The 15,134-nt window shown below is 43.7% G+C and overlaps 1 protein-coding gene across 5 annotated transcripts in view; it reads left to right on the top strand.

The window, feature by feature from the left end:
* MAGI2 (membrane associated guanylate kinase, WW and PDZ domain containing 2) overlaps positions 1 to 5,604 on the top strand; it is a 1,357,364-nt gene extending 1,351,760 nt beyond the window's left edge. For 2 of the 5 annotated variants that reach the window (XM_043588690.1, XM_043588689.1), the window contains one exon: positions 2,661 to 5,604. In XM_043588690.1, coding sequence (XP_043444625.1) covers positions 2,661 to 3,334 — 674 coding nt within the window. In that variant the 3' untranslated portion in view covers positions 3,335 to 5,604. The remainder of the gene's footprint in view (positions 1 to 2,660) is intronic. The other 3 variants (XM_043588693.1, XM_043588691.1, XM_043588692.1) reach the window with 2 other exon arrangements.
* Positions 5,605 to 15,134: the final 9,530 nt, after the last annotated feature.

Here is a 15,134-nt window from a genome sequence, read left to right as displayed (position 1 = left end):
AGTAGTAGCTTGGAATATTTTAGCATGTAGTTTCTCCCACTAAGAATTTAATGATCTATAAACAAACACTTGAGAAATCTTTTTATCATAAGAGGTATTCTTTTGTGCTTTGTATTTTGAATGATTTCACCTTCTAGTTTATTATCACAAGTAAGATGTTCAGAAATAAATGCTAAGTATTCTGTTCAGTGAGGGGGTCTAGTCCCTGTTGGTCAGCAGTGGCCATTGAGCATGTCCATTTCACATGCTTTGATCCTATTTGCAAGGCAAGATGTTAGGAAAATTTTCTCAGTAAGTGCAAAAGAGGAAAGAAACCCAACATTTTACTCTTGGCTGACCCATTTTGTCATTTTGGTCAAATTACTTAACCTCTCTCTGCTCCAATTCCTCCTTCAGGAAATGCTGTGAATAATATCAGCCTCCCTGTATCTCACAGTAATTCAAGGCCAGCTAATTGCCTCTGCCACAGTGATGGAATTGGCCCAGGTGGGGGTGGGAGGAATGTTGGAGAAAGATATTAAAAGTGAACTATCATTATCACGGTCCAAGCTAGAGATTACCATTGCACAACGACACTCTAGTTAGGCCTTTTGGAAACCACTTCTAACTCTTTCAGGCAATATCTTCCTGTATGATGGAATTGCCACGGGCTATCATTTGCTCTGACGGTTTCATTTTCAAACGCTACCCCAGCCAGAATCAGAACATACTCCAATTTTCAATGAAAACATTTGCATTTGAGGATTTTAGAATATTCCTCGAGGTAGCCAAGTCTACCCGGGGTAGAGCAACACAGCACAATGGAATCACAGCATATGGGAATGGCTGATTTACTGGCACTTACTCAAAACCTCACCTGCTAGTATGCTAGTTAATGCGGCCCAGTTTGTAAGTGGGCCACAACTGGGACATCTAAGAAAAATCTGACTCAACTATGCAATCCCATTGCATAGTGATTTTCCCTTTGAAAGTGCAAGTCTCATCTCTGTGAGGTAAACATTTCATCCTTACCTTATAAAGGGAGAAAATGAGACTCAGAGAGATCAAGTAGTTGATCTCAAACCCCATCTTGGTAAATGCCAGAGGCAGGATTAGATTCCAGGTTTTCCCATGCTTTTCCAGGACTTTTTACTTTTTACTCATGTGAACATGATAATGGATATGTCTATGAAAAGAAGGAAGAGAATATTATGCCTTAAAATACTCCATTCAAATTTCACATCAAAGGAGAAACTTTTTATAACTGACTTGATATTGTACAGGTGACCAGAATTTCTGGAACTATCAACCCCACTGCCTTTATCTTCTCCTTATCTCTTTATAAATCAGCATCAAAGGTACCGGATAAGAATTCTCAAATTTTAAACAAAGTAGACCCTTGACATTCACAGATTAAGTCTGAATAAGAACTTCTAATTGTCTGTGACACATAATGTTCCAGTGGTGGGAATCTGACCCACAGGCACTGAGGCTGGTATGTGGGACAGAATCTCTGGGGCTAGTGAAGAGCCTCTCCTGCCACCCAGCATTCAGATTTCAATGTGGTCTCCTTGTTCCCACTCATGACGGTGTACCTGTTCTGTGGAGAAAACTTACGCCCTAGAAAGTCCAAAATCTGAGGATTTCCAAAGGTTTGGGGGACATACTCCTAACAAATATCCAAGGATCACTGTATTGGAATTTCCTGCTTTAATTTTGCTTTAGTGGCCAGAAACTTTAGTGCTCATAGTAACTAACTCATCCCAGATTCCTAACACATCTGTCCTCCTACTTGGCCTCTGACCTTTAAAACAAAAAATCGTTTCTCATTTTTATCATTCTATTTTGTATGTGTGTTGTTATAAATGTCTCAAGTCCTTTCTCAAAGTAGGGAGATCTTAAACCCCAAATAAATGTTGAAACTAGGCTTCCTAGAAAGAAAGCATTTCTCTAAATCTGGCCCTGCTATAATGTCAGGATTACTCAAAAGAATTAAGGACTGTGATTTCCAAAAGACAACAGTAATTTTTTTTTTTTGATGAATTTATCCAAATTCCAAGAGCATCTGGTGGTAGCTAATTATGCTTTGAGTGACACCTAACGGTTGAAAGTCACTGTCCCAACTTCTTCCAGAGGATTCAGACCAGTGTTTCTCAAAGCTTGGTTCTCGGACCATCTTCAGAATCATCTGGTGCCTGTTAAAAATGCAGAGAAATTCCTGGGCCCCAAACTACGGAATTCTCTGGGACTAGCCACCTGGGAATCTGTATTTTTCACAACTACCCCAGGTGATTCAGATGTGTAACTCGAGTTTGAGAACCACTGATACTCTAGTTGCCAAGCCTATATCCACACGGGGCTGCCAGACCTGAAGGCACCCCAGGAAGCTAGAAGGGGCCAAGGCGGAGGGACGGATCAGGCCCGACCTTAGTTAGCAATGACCTCCCTGATCCATCAATGAGGGAAGGAGGTGGGGTAGATGAGTCGGGGAACACAGAACCCCCGGGGATACGGCCGGCTGCCCCGTTGGCAGTGAGGGTGGGAGCGGCGGTGGCTTGGGACCTTGAAAGCAGTCGCCCCTGGCCGCCTGCTCTCGTCCCTAAGGTAGAGAGAGAGAGGTCGCGGGAGCGTGGAAAGGCTGCGAGGCGCGCCTCCTAACGCCTGTGCTTCCTGTCCCACAGACGAACCCAACTGCTGGAGTTCTCCCGCTGCCGCCTCCCCAGGTCTGCCGGAAGTAGGCGTCTCCCTCGAAGACGTCCTCTCTCCATTCTCTCCATCACATCCAGCCCCACCCTCCGACCCTTCCCACCAGATAGGCCCAGACCCAACTTGGGATATCAAAAGGGAACACGACGTTAGGAAACCAAAGGAGCTTTCAGCCGGCGGCCAGAAGAAGCAGCGCCTCGGGGAGCAGAGGGAGCGCTCGGCCAGCCCGCAGAGGGCCGCTCGGCCGAGGCTCGAGGAGGCGCCAGGCGGCCAGGGGCGGCCCGAGGCCGGCAGACCCTCCTCGGAGACCAGGGCGCCCGGGCCCGCGGCGGCGGACGCGGCGGACGCGGCGCGGGCCGGCGGGAAGGAGGGGCCCCGCGCCGCGGTGGGCCCCGAGCTCGGCCGGCGCGAAGGCCCCGGGGCTGCGCCCGCGTTCGCGGGCCCGGGCCGTGGCGGTGGCGCGGAGCGCCCGGGCGCGCGGGAGGCCGAGGGCAGGGCGGGCGCGCGCGCGGGGCCCCGGCAGGGCGCGCGGCCCCCGGGGGGCGCCCCCGCGCGCAAAGCAGCCGTCGCGCCGGGGCCTTGGAAAGTGCCCGGCTCCGACAAGCTGCCGGGCGTCCTGAAGCCCGGCGCCTCGGCTGCGGGCAGATGAGCCGCGCGGCAGCAGCCCGCCGCCCCGCCTCGACGCCTGCAGGCCGTTCTTCTTAGGTTCCGTCTCACGGCGTTTTAATTTATTTTCACTGTCACACGCATAGATCCACGAGGCACCAAGGCCTGGGAGCATCGACGTGAAGTCCCACGTGTCCAACGAGCATGGGCCGTACAGCGTCCACGCGCAGACCTAAACTGATCCTAAAGCCCCTGGTTCCATTTTGGGGGCTTTGGCAGCTATGGAAGAACCAAAATAACGTGAAGAACATCACAGAGAGACAGTGCAGTGTAGCTTTAGTAAAAAGAAAAAAAGAAAAAAAAATTACCCCCACTGCATGAAGGATTTGGATGCCATCCAAACTTTATATCAAGAAACTGGACAAGTTAAGAGCAATCACAAACTGGAATATCGCCTTAAAAATCAAACTGCACGGAGCAAGCTGAAACTGAGACAAGATTATATCTTTTAATTGATCTAAAGAGTTGTAAATAAATTGTTCTCGACATATCTAGACAGGGGTTAAAAGGTTTCTTTGAAACATTCAGAACTGTTCGCCCATGACCTGTTTCCATGGCTCACTCGTGGCATCCATCACCGGTATTAGCTGCAACGTTCCCTGCGTACTGCAGGACGAGTTAGAAATCTAGTGAATTCATTGGTGTGATGCCATTTTTACTGCCATTTCTGTGATCAAATCATATTTCTGTACATTTTCAGTGGTAGGAAAAAAAAGGTTTGAAAATTGTATCTTAGGGAACAGATTGCCATAAGTCAGAATTTTGCAGTTTAGCTCATAGATCTTAATTGGTTTTCATCTAAAATATGCATTTTATAATTGAAGGACCACAATTTGTTTAATCAAGATTGGCAACGCTGCAGTTCCTTTATGAAAAGGCTTTCCTATTGTCTCAGGCTAGCAGAGATAGTAGCTTCTTTGACAGCAGTGTTATTTTTCACTTATTTTATTGTCTTTTTAATCCTCTTTCCATTGCTTCATTTTCACTTTGATAGAGCAGAGACAAAGTGTTTCTCCTGTATTTCTCAGATTATAATGAATCCCTGATATTAAAAAATCATTATGACCAATTTATTTTCATCAAAGAATGTGAACCTTTTAGCATTCTTTTCTGCTTATTGTTCTTTAGTCTTTCTCCTTTTATTTTCATTTGGTTTGCTTTCTTGTCTTTGTATTCTTTGTCATTTTTTAATTTCTTTAGCAACCTCTAGGTGTTTCCGTTTATCTTCATCAATCTATGGTTGATTCCCTAGTAAAATTCTTTCTTCCCTGCCGTTTTAATATTTCTTTGTAAAATGTTACCCTCAGTTAATTATCCATTGGTACTGATTTGTAGCTACACATATTAAAAAGGCAAAATGTTTCTGAGGGCAGTTTCTCTTTAATTTGTCCTGAATGAATGAGGCTGCATCCTTCCCATATTCTGCCCCTTACAGGAGTTCAAATGCAAATAAGCCTCACCTCCCTGCACTTGTAGTCAAATAAGTAAAACGGGAGATCAGGTCCATCACAGGGGGTCACACATAAGAGCCTCCTTCAGCTGACTCTTTCCCTCTCTGTAAATTGCAGTAACCTGAGCACTAGCCATTTAATTTCCATCAGGCATAGGAGTAGTTTCGTTGTTTGACAAGAAGAGAATATGGTTGAAAGCCTCAAGTGAAGAATCTTGCAGCTTGTAAAAGCAATTTCCAAAAATGGAATCCATTCAACATAAACAAAAGCACAAACACATGTAGCAGTTTACAATACTTTGGGTTTAATCTCAATTAGTCTTTCTCCCCTGGACTAGAAATCCAGTATAGTTTGCCATTAATTTATTGAATCTGGTTTTGGACAATGCTTCTGTAGTGTAGCTGCACGTCCCAGTACTGTATCCTCTGACCTTTATTTTTCATGTGTTACAAAAGGATAAAAAAAAGTTGAGATTACGCTTGCATAAATTCTAATTTGCACAGTTCACAGCTACTACTCGTGCAGTAATTGCTTTATGCGGCTGTAATCCATAACCTGTGAAGACAGCACATCATCTAAATCCCATTCCAAATAATATATCTGTGTAGTGTTAGCTGTGAATTTACCCTGTACAGCTGTATCTCTATAAATATAATTCCATGTATTAATAGTCACAGAAAGACTGTAAGTGAGCAACTATTTTTATGAAACGCACCACTATGGATAAATTAACTTTTACAGAAATCTTGTTTACTGTATGATATTCTAAAACACTGTCAAATAAAATATATATCCAAAAATCTTTTCTTTTTCCAACTATGTAGGCTGTGTGTTAATTTGAAGTCAGTAATTACTGGGGGTTAATTTTTTTTAAACTGCAGTTTTCATAGATTTTTTTAGAGTGTAATTTTAATGCCCCCAAACAGGACTCCTTTTTCAAACCTGAACCTAAATGTAGTGGAATTATACAGAAAAAAAAAAAAAAAAAAAACTGTTGACTTTATTTGCCCAAGTAAATGGAGAGTTTTCTCAAAGACTCTCTAGTTGGTACTTGTCTGTCAGCTAACTACACCATCTGTGAACTGGCAGTATGTTTCTGTTGCTTGCTACACTGATTGATACTGAGCCCTTTTTTTTTTTCAAAAAGGATGTCAGGTATCAATCAACAATATATCCCATCACATGTTTTCCTTTTAATTCTGAAATTTTTTCATGTAAAATCCAGAGAAGTTTATGTAGAAGTCAACATTTAGTGAACAGTAGTGTAGAAGTCCAGATGCCCTCTGCAGTTTATTGCAGAGCATACGCTAGGGAGAGACGTCTACGGAGTTATGGGAGGACTGCAAGGTGGCCACCACAGAGATCACAATCCAGAGAAGCAGTTAGCAATCCCAATCCTGTTGGGACTTCCCAGTGATGTCACCAGGAGGCCTAAAACTCCCAAACTGACTGCTTTTACTTCACTGTTATTTTTTTAAAAATTAAACATGTGTCACTTTTAGAAAAGGGAAGAAGCTGACACCAAGTGTGAAATCAAGCACAAAAGTTAAGGCATTTGTAATAAATATGTGTCATTCATAAAATGAACGAATCTAAGAAGGCAAGCACAAGCTGAAAAAGCAAAAGACGTCTAAAACAATGTAGTTAACAAAACAGGTTGCACGTATTAATGATGCACAGCTAATTACTATTTTAAAAGAAAAAAATACAAAAGTCATTAGAAGTAATTAGGACATTGGAAAGATTAGAAATCAGAGACCAAAGGGATTAGGACAGGGACAGAGCAGGACGACATTGAGAGGCAAGGCACCAGGCCTGGACAAGGGCCTTACCATGAATCAAATGGCTCCAAGGTCAGGCAGGAAATATGAAAAAATGAAGAGAGCCAGGTGGGGACTGGGCCAATGGACAAACGTGTCCCTCCTCTAAAGCTGTCACTTTTGTCAGGTCTAAGTCCACCGTAGAATAGCCTTTTGGTTTCTTAAGGAAAGAAAAAAAAATCAGCTATTTATTTACAATTTTGTGGTTTTTATTGTTTGACAAGTTTAATGCACATTTTTAAGAAACACTGAACCAGAAGACAAAACACTACCACAACAAGCCATCTGCAGACCCAGTCTGGCCCACAGCCCACCAATTTGCAGCCTCTTTCTTGGAAGAACGGCCAGACTTTCAGCAGAGAACCCCTCGCTTGCTTTTATCAGGGTCTGATTCACCTTTCAAGCAGTGGATCATACAGACCCCAGGGATGGAAAAGCGTGTGGCTCCTAAGTCCGTACGTGCCTGGAATAGCTTCAAATGTTTATTCAAAGCGTGAGGCCCTCCGTCAGAAACCTGATAGCTGTTCTTGCACTGGAGGTGGATTTGCTGTGAAGAAACTAGAGCTTGCAAGAGCCCTGAAGCCATTTGAAATGTTCTATTCTTTCTTGATGAGTTTGCCCCAAACTATGTAAGCTGGGGGCTATCCAAAGGTGAATCTGCCCTACCCTAGTGATATTACTCTTTTTCAGGTCAAACTCATGGCAAAATCAAATGACCTAATTGCTGAAGAATTTGGACTTAACAAAGATTCTTTTTCAGACAACCACAGTGCCAGACAGGATGCCTGTAAAATCACAAGAGTGCTTTCTGAGGCTAAGAATAGTAAGGGTCCTAAGTCTAATATGAGTTCTGCATTGTGTCTAGTTCATTTGGGGCACCAATTAAATGTGTAAAGATTATGGTTATGATTATTGGTGGTAAAAGCTGGGTGGAAAGCATTTGAGTATAAACAACGGAGCAACATCGCAGAATTAAGCCGACCCCTTGCTGGGCATTTGGTGGCATATTTCACCTCAACACCTCAGTTATCAGGGATTTCATAAAAACTTAAGTGTGTCCTGCCACTCAGGGGAGGGGAACTGGCGACCACACATGGGCATCATCTGTGTTTTCTAATAGCTTGGTGGGATCTTTGCTTCTGATGAAACTGCCTCTCCAAGAGTGATTTCATTTGGAAAAACCTGGCAATCTTGTGATGCAACAAAGTGACCTTTGACTTTCTTTTTTCAGTGGAAGGTAAATTTACTAAAACCCTAACAAGGTGTATCTGTGTGAAGGGAAATTGAACCCCCTCTGTGGTTTCATCCCAGGTCAACTGCCTTCATGTGGAGAAGCACACATTCCTGAGATACAAAGAGACTTTTTAGGGGGTACGTAGGCAGGGACAGCTTAAATGAAATAAATTTTCAGATATTCAACTTCTATTTTTATGCATTTCAAACCTGAGGATGGCCAGTTCCCCATTGCCACCTGCCCAGTGCAAGGACCCTTTGAATTAGAGAAGCAGGATGAGCCTGTCATCTGACCTGCCTTTCACTCTGGTACATTACCTAGGGGTGTAGAAACAAAGAGACAATTGGAGAAAGCAGCCCTCCTGAAGAAGAATCTAGAAATCAAAGTAGAGAGCCTCGGTAAGAAATATTCAAGTGGGCAATGGCTTCCTTCATCCAGAAGCCCTGGTAGGGTTCCTATCTAAAACTTAGCACTCAAAAAAACAAAAACAAAAACAAAAACAAAAACAAACTTAGCACTCACATTTATTTGAATTTTAAAATAAAGTCGGACTTTTTCTGATTAAACGTGTGATGGCTATTTGTCTGGCTTGACCACAATGACTGGCTTTGCCCCTTGGATTATGTGGCAGGTATTTTCCATAAATTAATGAGTTGAATATGCAAATGCAAGGTTTAAATAAACATCTATGACACATGCAAACAAGAGAACATACAGCCTTTGCAATAATTTGTGAAAAAATGTGGCTGTTAACTTTAAAATGAAATGGGATGTAGAATTTTATAAAATTATTTCAGGAGCTACATGTGCTAAAAGGGGCCCTCCTTAAGACAAACCTGCTTAACTCCGTTTCACAAAAGTTTATAAATAGCGTGGAGTGTCTACTATATATAAAACACTACCGGTGAACAGAACACAGCCTCTATTCTCATGTTGCCTGTCATCTAGTTAGGAGACCAAGACTATTAACACAAGACGAAATGGGTGTGTGACATGGGAATGCTGGATCCAGTAGGATGTGGGAATAGTAGGAGGCAGAACTCATCCTGGATACGTGGCACTTTAGTTGGGTTTGAGGGTGGATAGGATTTCAAGAGGCAGATGCGGTGGAAGGGAGAGATCAACATGAGCAAAGTCAGAGTTAAGAAACTTTGAGATACGTTAGAGAAACCATGAACTGTTTATTTTGGCCAAGACTGTGGTGTGTGTGTGTGTGTGTGTGTGTGTGTGTGTGTGTGTTTGAGAGAGAGAGAGAAAAACAGAGAGAGGAAGGGAGGGAGGAAGGGAAGAGATTAAACAGAGGTAGGTTCAAGCAGATAACAAATGCCATTAGGAACAGTGGGGAATTATTAAAGGTTTCTGGGCAGAGAAAAGATAAAACCAGCACCTGGCTATGGAAGGAGGTCCTGGCAGTCCTGTCCAGGGTGAAGCAGAGATGAGGGACACTGGCAGGCACTAATATCAGGTGAGAGATAAGAAGCCCTGAGCACCCAGAATGGAGGGGAGAGATAGGGCTCTAGAGGAGGGAGAACAAACAGACCTCAGAATTATTGGATACAAAGTCAGGGACAGTCACAGGCTCCAAGCCTGAGTGAAAAAGAAAATGAGAGGAGGACTAGATCTAGAAGGGACATCATTACATTTTTTTGATATGTAAACTGTGAGGGGCTCTCAGGTCACCCAGATGGAAATACTCACCCAGCCAATAATCATAGACCAAAAAGATGGACATGCTCCAAAGAGAATAAAGTTCAGATGAGAGACTGAGACTAGGATAAACATTTGGGGACCAACTCTGGGGAGTCCCTTGCTGGGACTGATTCCCAGAGATTCTGATGTAATTGGCTAGGATGGAACTATTTGGGAGGGAAAACGTCCTATGCATTATAAATACAGCCACATAACTGTCAGATGCAAAGAATGCCTTGTTACAGAAAGCAAGGATTCTGGAAAGATTTGACTTCTGTCTAAAGTCCAGGAGCCACTGGGAAAGATATGAATCAATTTATGCTTCCAGTCCTTAACAAGAGAATGAAAGTGAGCTGCAAGCCGTTCAGCTGCACAGAACATGGAGAAAATCACAGAAGAGATACTTCAAAACCAATAGTCCTGTATGCCACACTTTTCACATGTGAAAGATTAGCAGGGGTCATAGAACTCAGTGGCATACTTCCAATTACTTCTGTGTTATCTCTTATTAATAGGAATCCCTGGATTCTTGCTTCTTGATCTGGATTAGCAACTCTGAGATGCCCTTAGCTGTAACTCAAAGCAGGCTAACGTGGGCAAAGGAGCAGCTACAAGACAAAGAAGATAGGTAGATAGATAGGTAGATAATATATATAGATACACTCACACATGTACACACACATACAGACTTGCATATGAACACAGGCATACACAGACATATACCCAGGACCTCCAATTTCAATATTTTTATTGTGACAAAATAACTTATACACCCCAAAATACATAAAAACCTATTAATAGCTTACTCAATTTTAAAGCAGGCACATGCTTAATCATCTCAAGGCTGAGAAAGAGTCAGGGACTCTGACTTGAGCCTGGCATACAGTAAATATTTGCTAAACATACACTTTTTTACTCGTGTTATTATTAATTGAGGGATATGTAAACATTTTCAGTGGTGTTCTGGGATTCTCATTCAATAGTTATTAGGTGTTAGCCATGTGCCAGGCACAGTGCAGAGGTCTGAGACTATAACCAGGAACTAGGCAGGCACTACCCACCCCACAGAAAGCTTACAGTGTTTTAACCACCAGGAAGCTAAGCGTTTCACATGCAAAGTGCGAGGGGCTCTCAGGTCACCCAGAAGCAAATATTCCTCCAGCCAATAATCATAGACTAAAGATGGAGATACTCCATCAGACTGGCTTGATGTTACTTGACCACCACTCTGGATAAAGGCTAGTTCCATCCTTTATGAGCAGGGAAGGGGCCAGAGGCAGGTCCAGTGGGGGGCAGGGGTGGGAGTGTGCTGGTTGAGAGGGGTGGCCTGGAAAATGGCTGCTGAGCTAAGAGTGTGAGTGGGCTCAGGTGTCAGATGGGAACAGTGGTGGCAGGAGCTGCACAGAGGAGTCTGAGTCTCAGGGAACAAGGTGACCAACTTGTCCCAGTTTGCCAAGGATGGTACTGGTTTTAATTTTTTTTTAAGTTTGTTTATTTATTTTGAGAGAGAGTGTGCGTGCATGTGTGTGTGAGCAGGGGAGGGGCAGAGAGAGAGAAAGGGAGAGAGAGAATCCCAAGCAGGCTCCACACTGTCAGCACAGAGCCCTATGAGGGGCTTGAACCCATGACCCGTGAAATCATGACCTGAGCGGAAATAGAGTCAGCCACTTAACTGACTGAGCCACCCAGGCACCTATGGTCCTGGTTTTAAAACTGTGAGTCAGTATCCAAGCAAACCCCTCAGGCCTAGCAAGCCAGGATGGAAGGTCATGTGGCCAGGGCTGACAAATCTGAGGGTCCTACAGGAGCCAGTCACATGAAGTACTGGGGAGGACAAGAACCGGCCAACAGGAGGCCAGAGAATCATGGAATCCAGAACTCCCAGGGCCTAATAGGCCTTAGTCAGTATTTGAGCCTCCATTCCAAAGGCAGCAGGAGGCTACTTTTGGGTTTTCACTGGGGAGAACAACCTGTTCCTGTACATAACATGCTGGTCTGGAGTGGAGACCACCCTGTGCTCCCTACTTCCTGCTCTCTCCCTTGACCTTTAGTTCTCTGTCCCTTCCTTTCTATCCTCTGCAGGAGGTTTCACCCCCCCCCCCCCACCCCCAGGCTGCTGACACTGAGCTCAGTCTTCTGGAACTTCTGTCTCAGGCAGATGATGCCAGCCTTTCTTGGAGGACTCAGGAGCCCTTGCTGGTGCATTTGCAAATCTGCCAAGAACTTTCCTGTATGATCAGTACACAGACTCACAACTCTTACCTTATAGTTCCTCCATTGTTTCCTCCATCATCAAAGTGTGGACTGAAGATTCAGCTCATGTTTCTATAATTAATCCTCATGATGCCTAACATAGAATAGGCACTCAGAATAGTTGCTGAAAATTGGATATATTTTTTTAAATTTTTTTAACGTTTTATTTATTTTTGAGACAGAGAGAGACAGAGCATGAACGGGGGAGGGGCAGAGAGAGAGGGAGACACAGAATCTGAAGCAGGCTCCAGGCTCCAAGCCATCAGCCCAGAGCCTGACGCGGGGCTCGAACTCCCGGACCGCGAGATCGTGACCTGGCTGAAGTCGGACGCTCAACCGACTGCGCCACCCAGGCGCCCCGGATATATTTTTTAAAAATTGGCCTCATCTCTAAATCCAATATAGTTTATCTTGAATAAGAATGGCTGTCAACATAGTAACTGGCCCTGACTAGTCAGAATGGACAGTTTGCAATTTTTCTCACTTTTTTTGCTGCTGTTTCTACAAAATACTGATAGAATGGCTTGATGATGTTATTTGAGCACTACTTGGGATAAAGGCTAGCCTCTGCAACTCACCCATGTGATGTATTCAAAATAAGTTGATGTAACTATTTCCCCTTGACTTTCTCTTGCTCATGTTCAGGCCCAGACTCGTCCCAAAGCCAGCAGGGCTTGAGCAGGACCTGGCTGTAGCTGTTATTTCTGGAAGGTAAGGTCAGGGCCAGAGCAACAATGATATGGCAGGCCTTCTTGTTCCAGCCATCCTTGCTCAAAATGCAGGGAGGGACTTTCCACTAATATCCTTGGCTAAACTCTAGCACAATGTGTCCAGCTGGTCAGCGTTCTTTAGATGAACTTGGCCTCCTCACTGTAAATGTTTGCTGGAAGCATACAAAAGGCCCCTGTGGATTTTGGCCTTGTACTGGCCCAGACTCGCTCTGCCTCTCTGCTCCAATTCTAGCTCTTCACAATCACACACACACAAACACACATACACACCACCACCACCACCACCACCACCACCACCATCACCAATCCCATTTGACTACCTGCCAAGGCTCCTGTTATTCATGTCAAGCAACCTTTGAGTGACTGCACTTTCAGCTGAGCTGGTCCAGCCAACCTTGGCCCTTCAGCCTACACCAGGGCCCTGATACTCATTCACTGGCCCCTTGTTTAAGAGACTCTACCTGAGATCCCTATACTGACCCCTCAGGATTAAAGACCCTCTTGGTCTGCTCTCCACTAACCTTTCCTCCAGAAGGTGGTCGTTCACAACCATCCCAAACCTTATTTTTGCTCTCTGATTTTAATCTGAGCCAACAAATACAAAAACCAAGACCTTTTTTGTTCTGGTTTTTTTTTTTTTTCCTTAACCATTGCTATTTTCAAGGAGCTAATGGTATGAGGGCTTGGTAGTGTTTTAAAGTAGAGTTAGGTAGGGATCTCTTAAAACATGAAGGAGTCATCTGGAACACACACACACATATACCAAGGAGGGGTGGGGACAGCTGGGGGTGATTTTGTTCTGAATTAGTTGGCCAAGATGTTTTGAAACAGAGGCAGTGAATTGTGTGAACCACTTCCAGAAGACCAGCTGCTGTCCAAAAAGGCACCTGTCACACAGGTAACAAGTCAGGAGTTGCTGACTGAAGAAGATTTTCTTTACTTAGTGATTTGGAGATCCATGTTCCTTTTATTCTACGGTTCCACCATCCCCTAAAGCCTCGCTTCTGAAAAGTAGTCTGAGCATCAGCAGCACTGCCATCTCTAGGGGACTGTTAGAAATGCAAGATCTCAGGCCCTGCTATAGATCTACTCTACTAGCCCTGCATTTTCAGCAGATCCCCAGGTGTGGGTAAATCATATACACATAAGTTTGAGAAGCCCTTCTCTAGAACTTCAGAACCCTCTGCACCAGAAAGCAAAAAGGGAAAGAGGGCATGGAGTGAATACAGCCTGTTCTTTGCTTAAAGTCTCAGCCTACAAATGACAAGTCACTCCAAATCCCATTCCATTGGTGAGACCTAGTCACATGGCCACAGCTGGACACAAGGGAAATATAGTTCCTGACTGGGCAGCTATCTGGCAGCTACCACTCCACATCATGGAATGGGAAAGATAGATATTGGTGGACAAACAGACATCTCTGATGCTCATACCTCTTCAATGAGCAGGTGGCCAAAGGGGAAACACTACTTTGACAGCAGATACCGAGGCCTACACCAGGTCACATACCACATATATAGGCAGAGGAGAAGCAAGCAGGTCTCTATTAAGGGAGAACTCATGATGGTGGGAGTTTCAAAAGTGAATATATAGGCCCTCACAAGTGCAGAAGTCACAATGAAGGGACTGCAAAGAGGAGCAGTACCAAATAATGAGGAAATTAGCATTTAGTTAGCATGAGCTGTGTGCCCAGCACTTTTGCATATATTGTCCAGTTTTATCCTTACAGTAACATTGTATGTTCATAATCTCCCCACTTCTACAAAACTGCTCTTGTTAAGGCCACACTATCTTGAAAACAAAATATGGGTTGGTAGAGGGTGGGGGAGGTAAGGAGGGGATGGGCTACTTGGGTGATGGATACCAAGGAGGGCACTGGGTGTTGAACCCAAGTAATGAATCACTGAATTCTACTCCTGAAACCAATATGGCACTGTATGTTAACTAAAGTTTAAATTAAAAAAAAAAGAAAAAGGAAGAAAAAAAAGGCACACTATCTCATTCCAATACATACTGTAAAGGTAGGCAGCATGTCTCAACTTTGGCACAATTAATATTTTGGACTGGATAATTTTTTGTGGTGGGAGGCTGTCCTGTGCATTGTAGGATGCTTAGGAACATCCCTGACCTCTCCCCACCAATTATGACAAACAAAATTGTTTCCAGACACTGTCAAATACCCTGGGGCATGGTGGGACAGCCGGCAGGAACAAAATTGTCCCAGTTGAGAACCGCTGAGCTACAATAATCAAAACAGTAAGGTATTGGCAAATGACAGACAAATAGATGAATGAAACAGACTAGAGAATCCAACAATACATCCACACATATACAATCAATTAATTTTCAGCAAAGGCTCAATGGCAATTTAAAGGAGGCAGAATAGTCTTTTCAACAGTCACATGCAAAAAAATACTGTACTTTAAAGCATACCTCACACTGGATGCAGAATTTAACTCAAAATGGATCATAGATCTAACTGTAAAATCTAAAAATTTAAAAGATTTTAAAAATAGAAAAAAAAAGTCACAGATTGGTAGAAAATAGTTGTAAAACAAAAATTTCATAAAGGAGTTGTATACTGAATATATGTTTTTTAAAGTTT

Source organism: Prionailurus bengalensis, chromosome A2 (genome assembly GCF_016509475.1).
Source record: "Prionailurus bengalensis isolate Pbe53 chromosome A2, Fcat_Pben_1.1_paternal_pri, whole genome shotgun sequence".
NCBI lineage: Eukaryota > Metazoa > Chordata > Mammalia > Carnivora > Felidae > Prionailurus > Prionailurus bengalensis.
The sequence above is the reverse complement of the archived record's forward strand: the minus strand, read 5'-3'. Positions and strand labels throughout refer to the sequence as shown.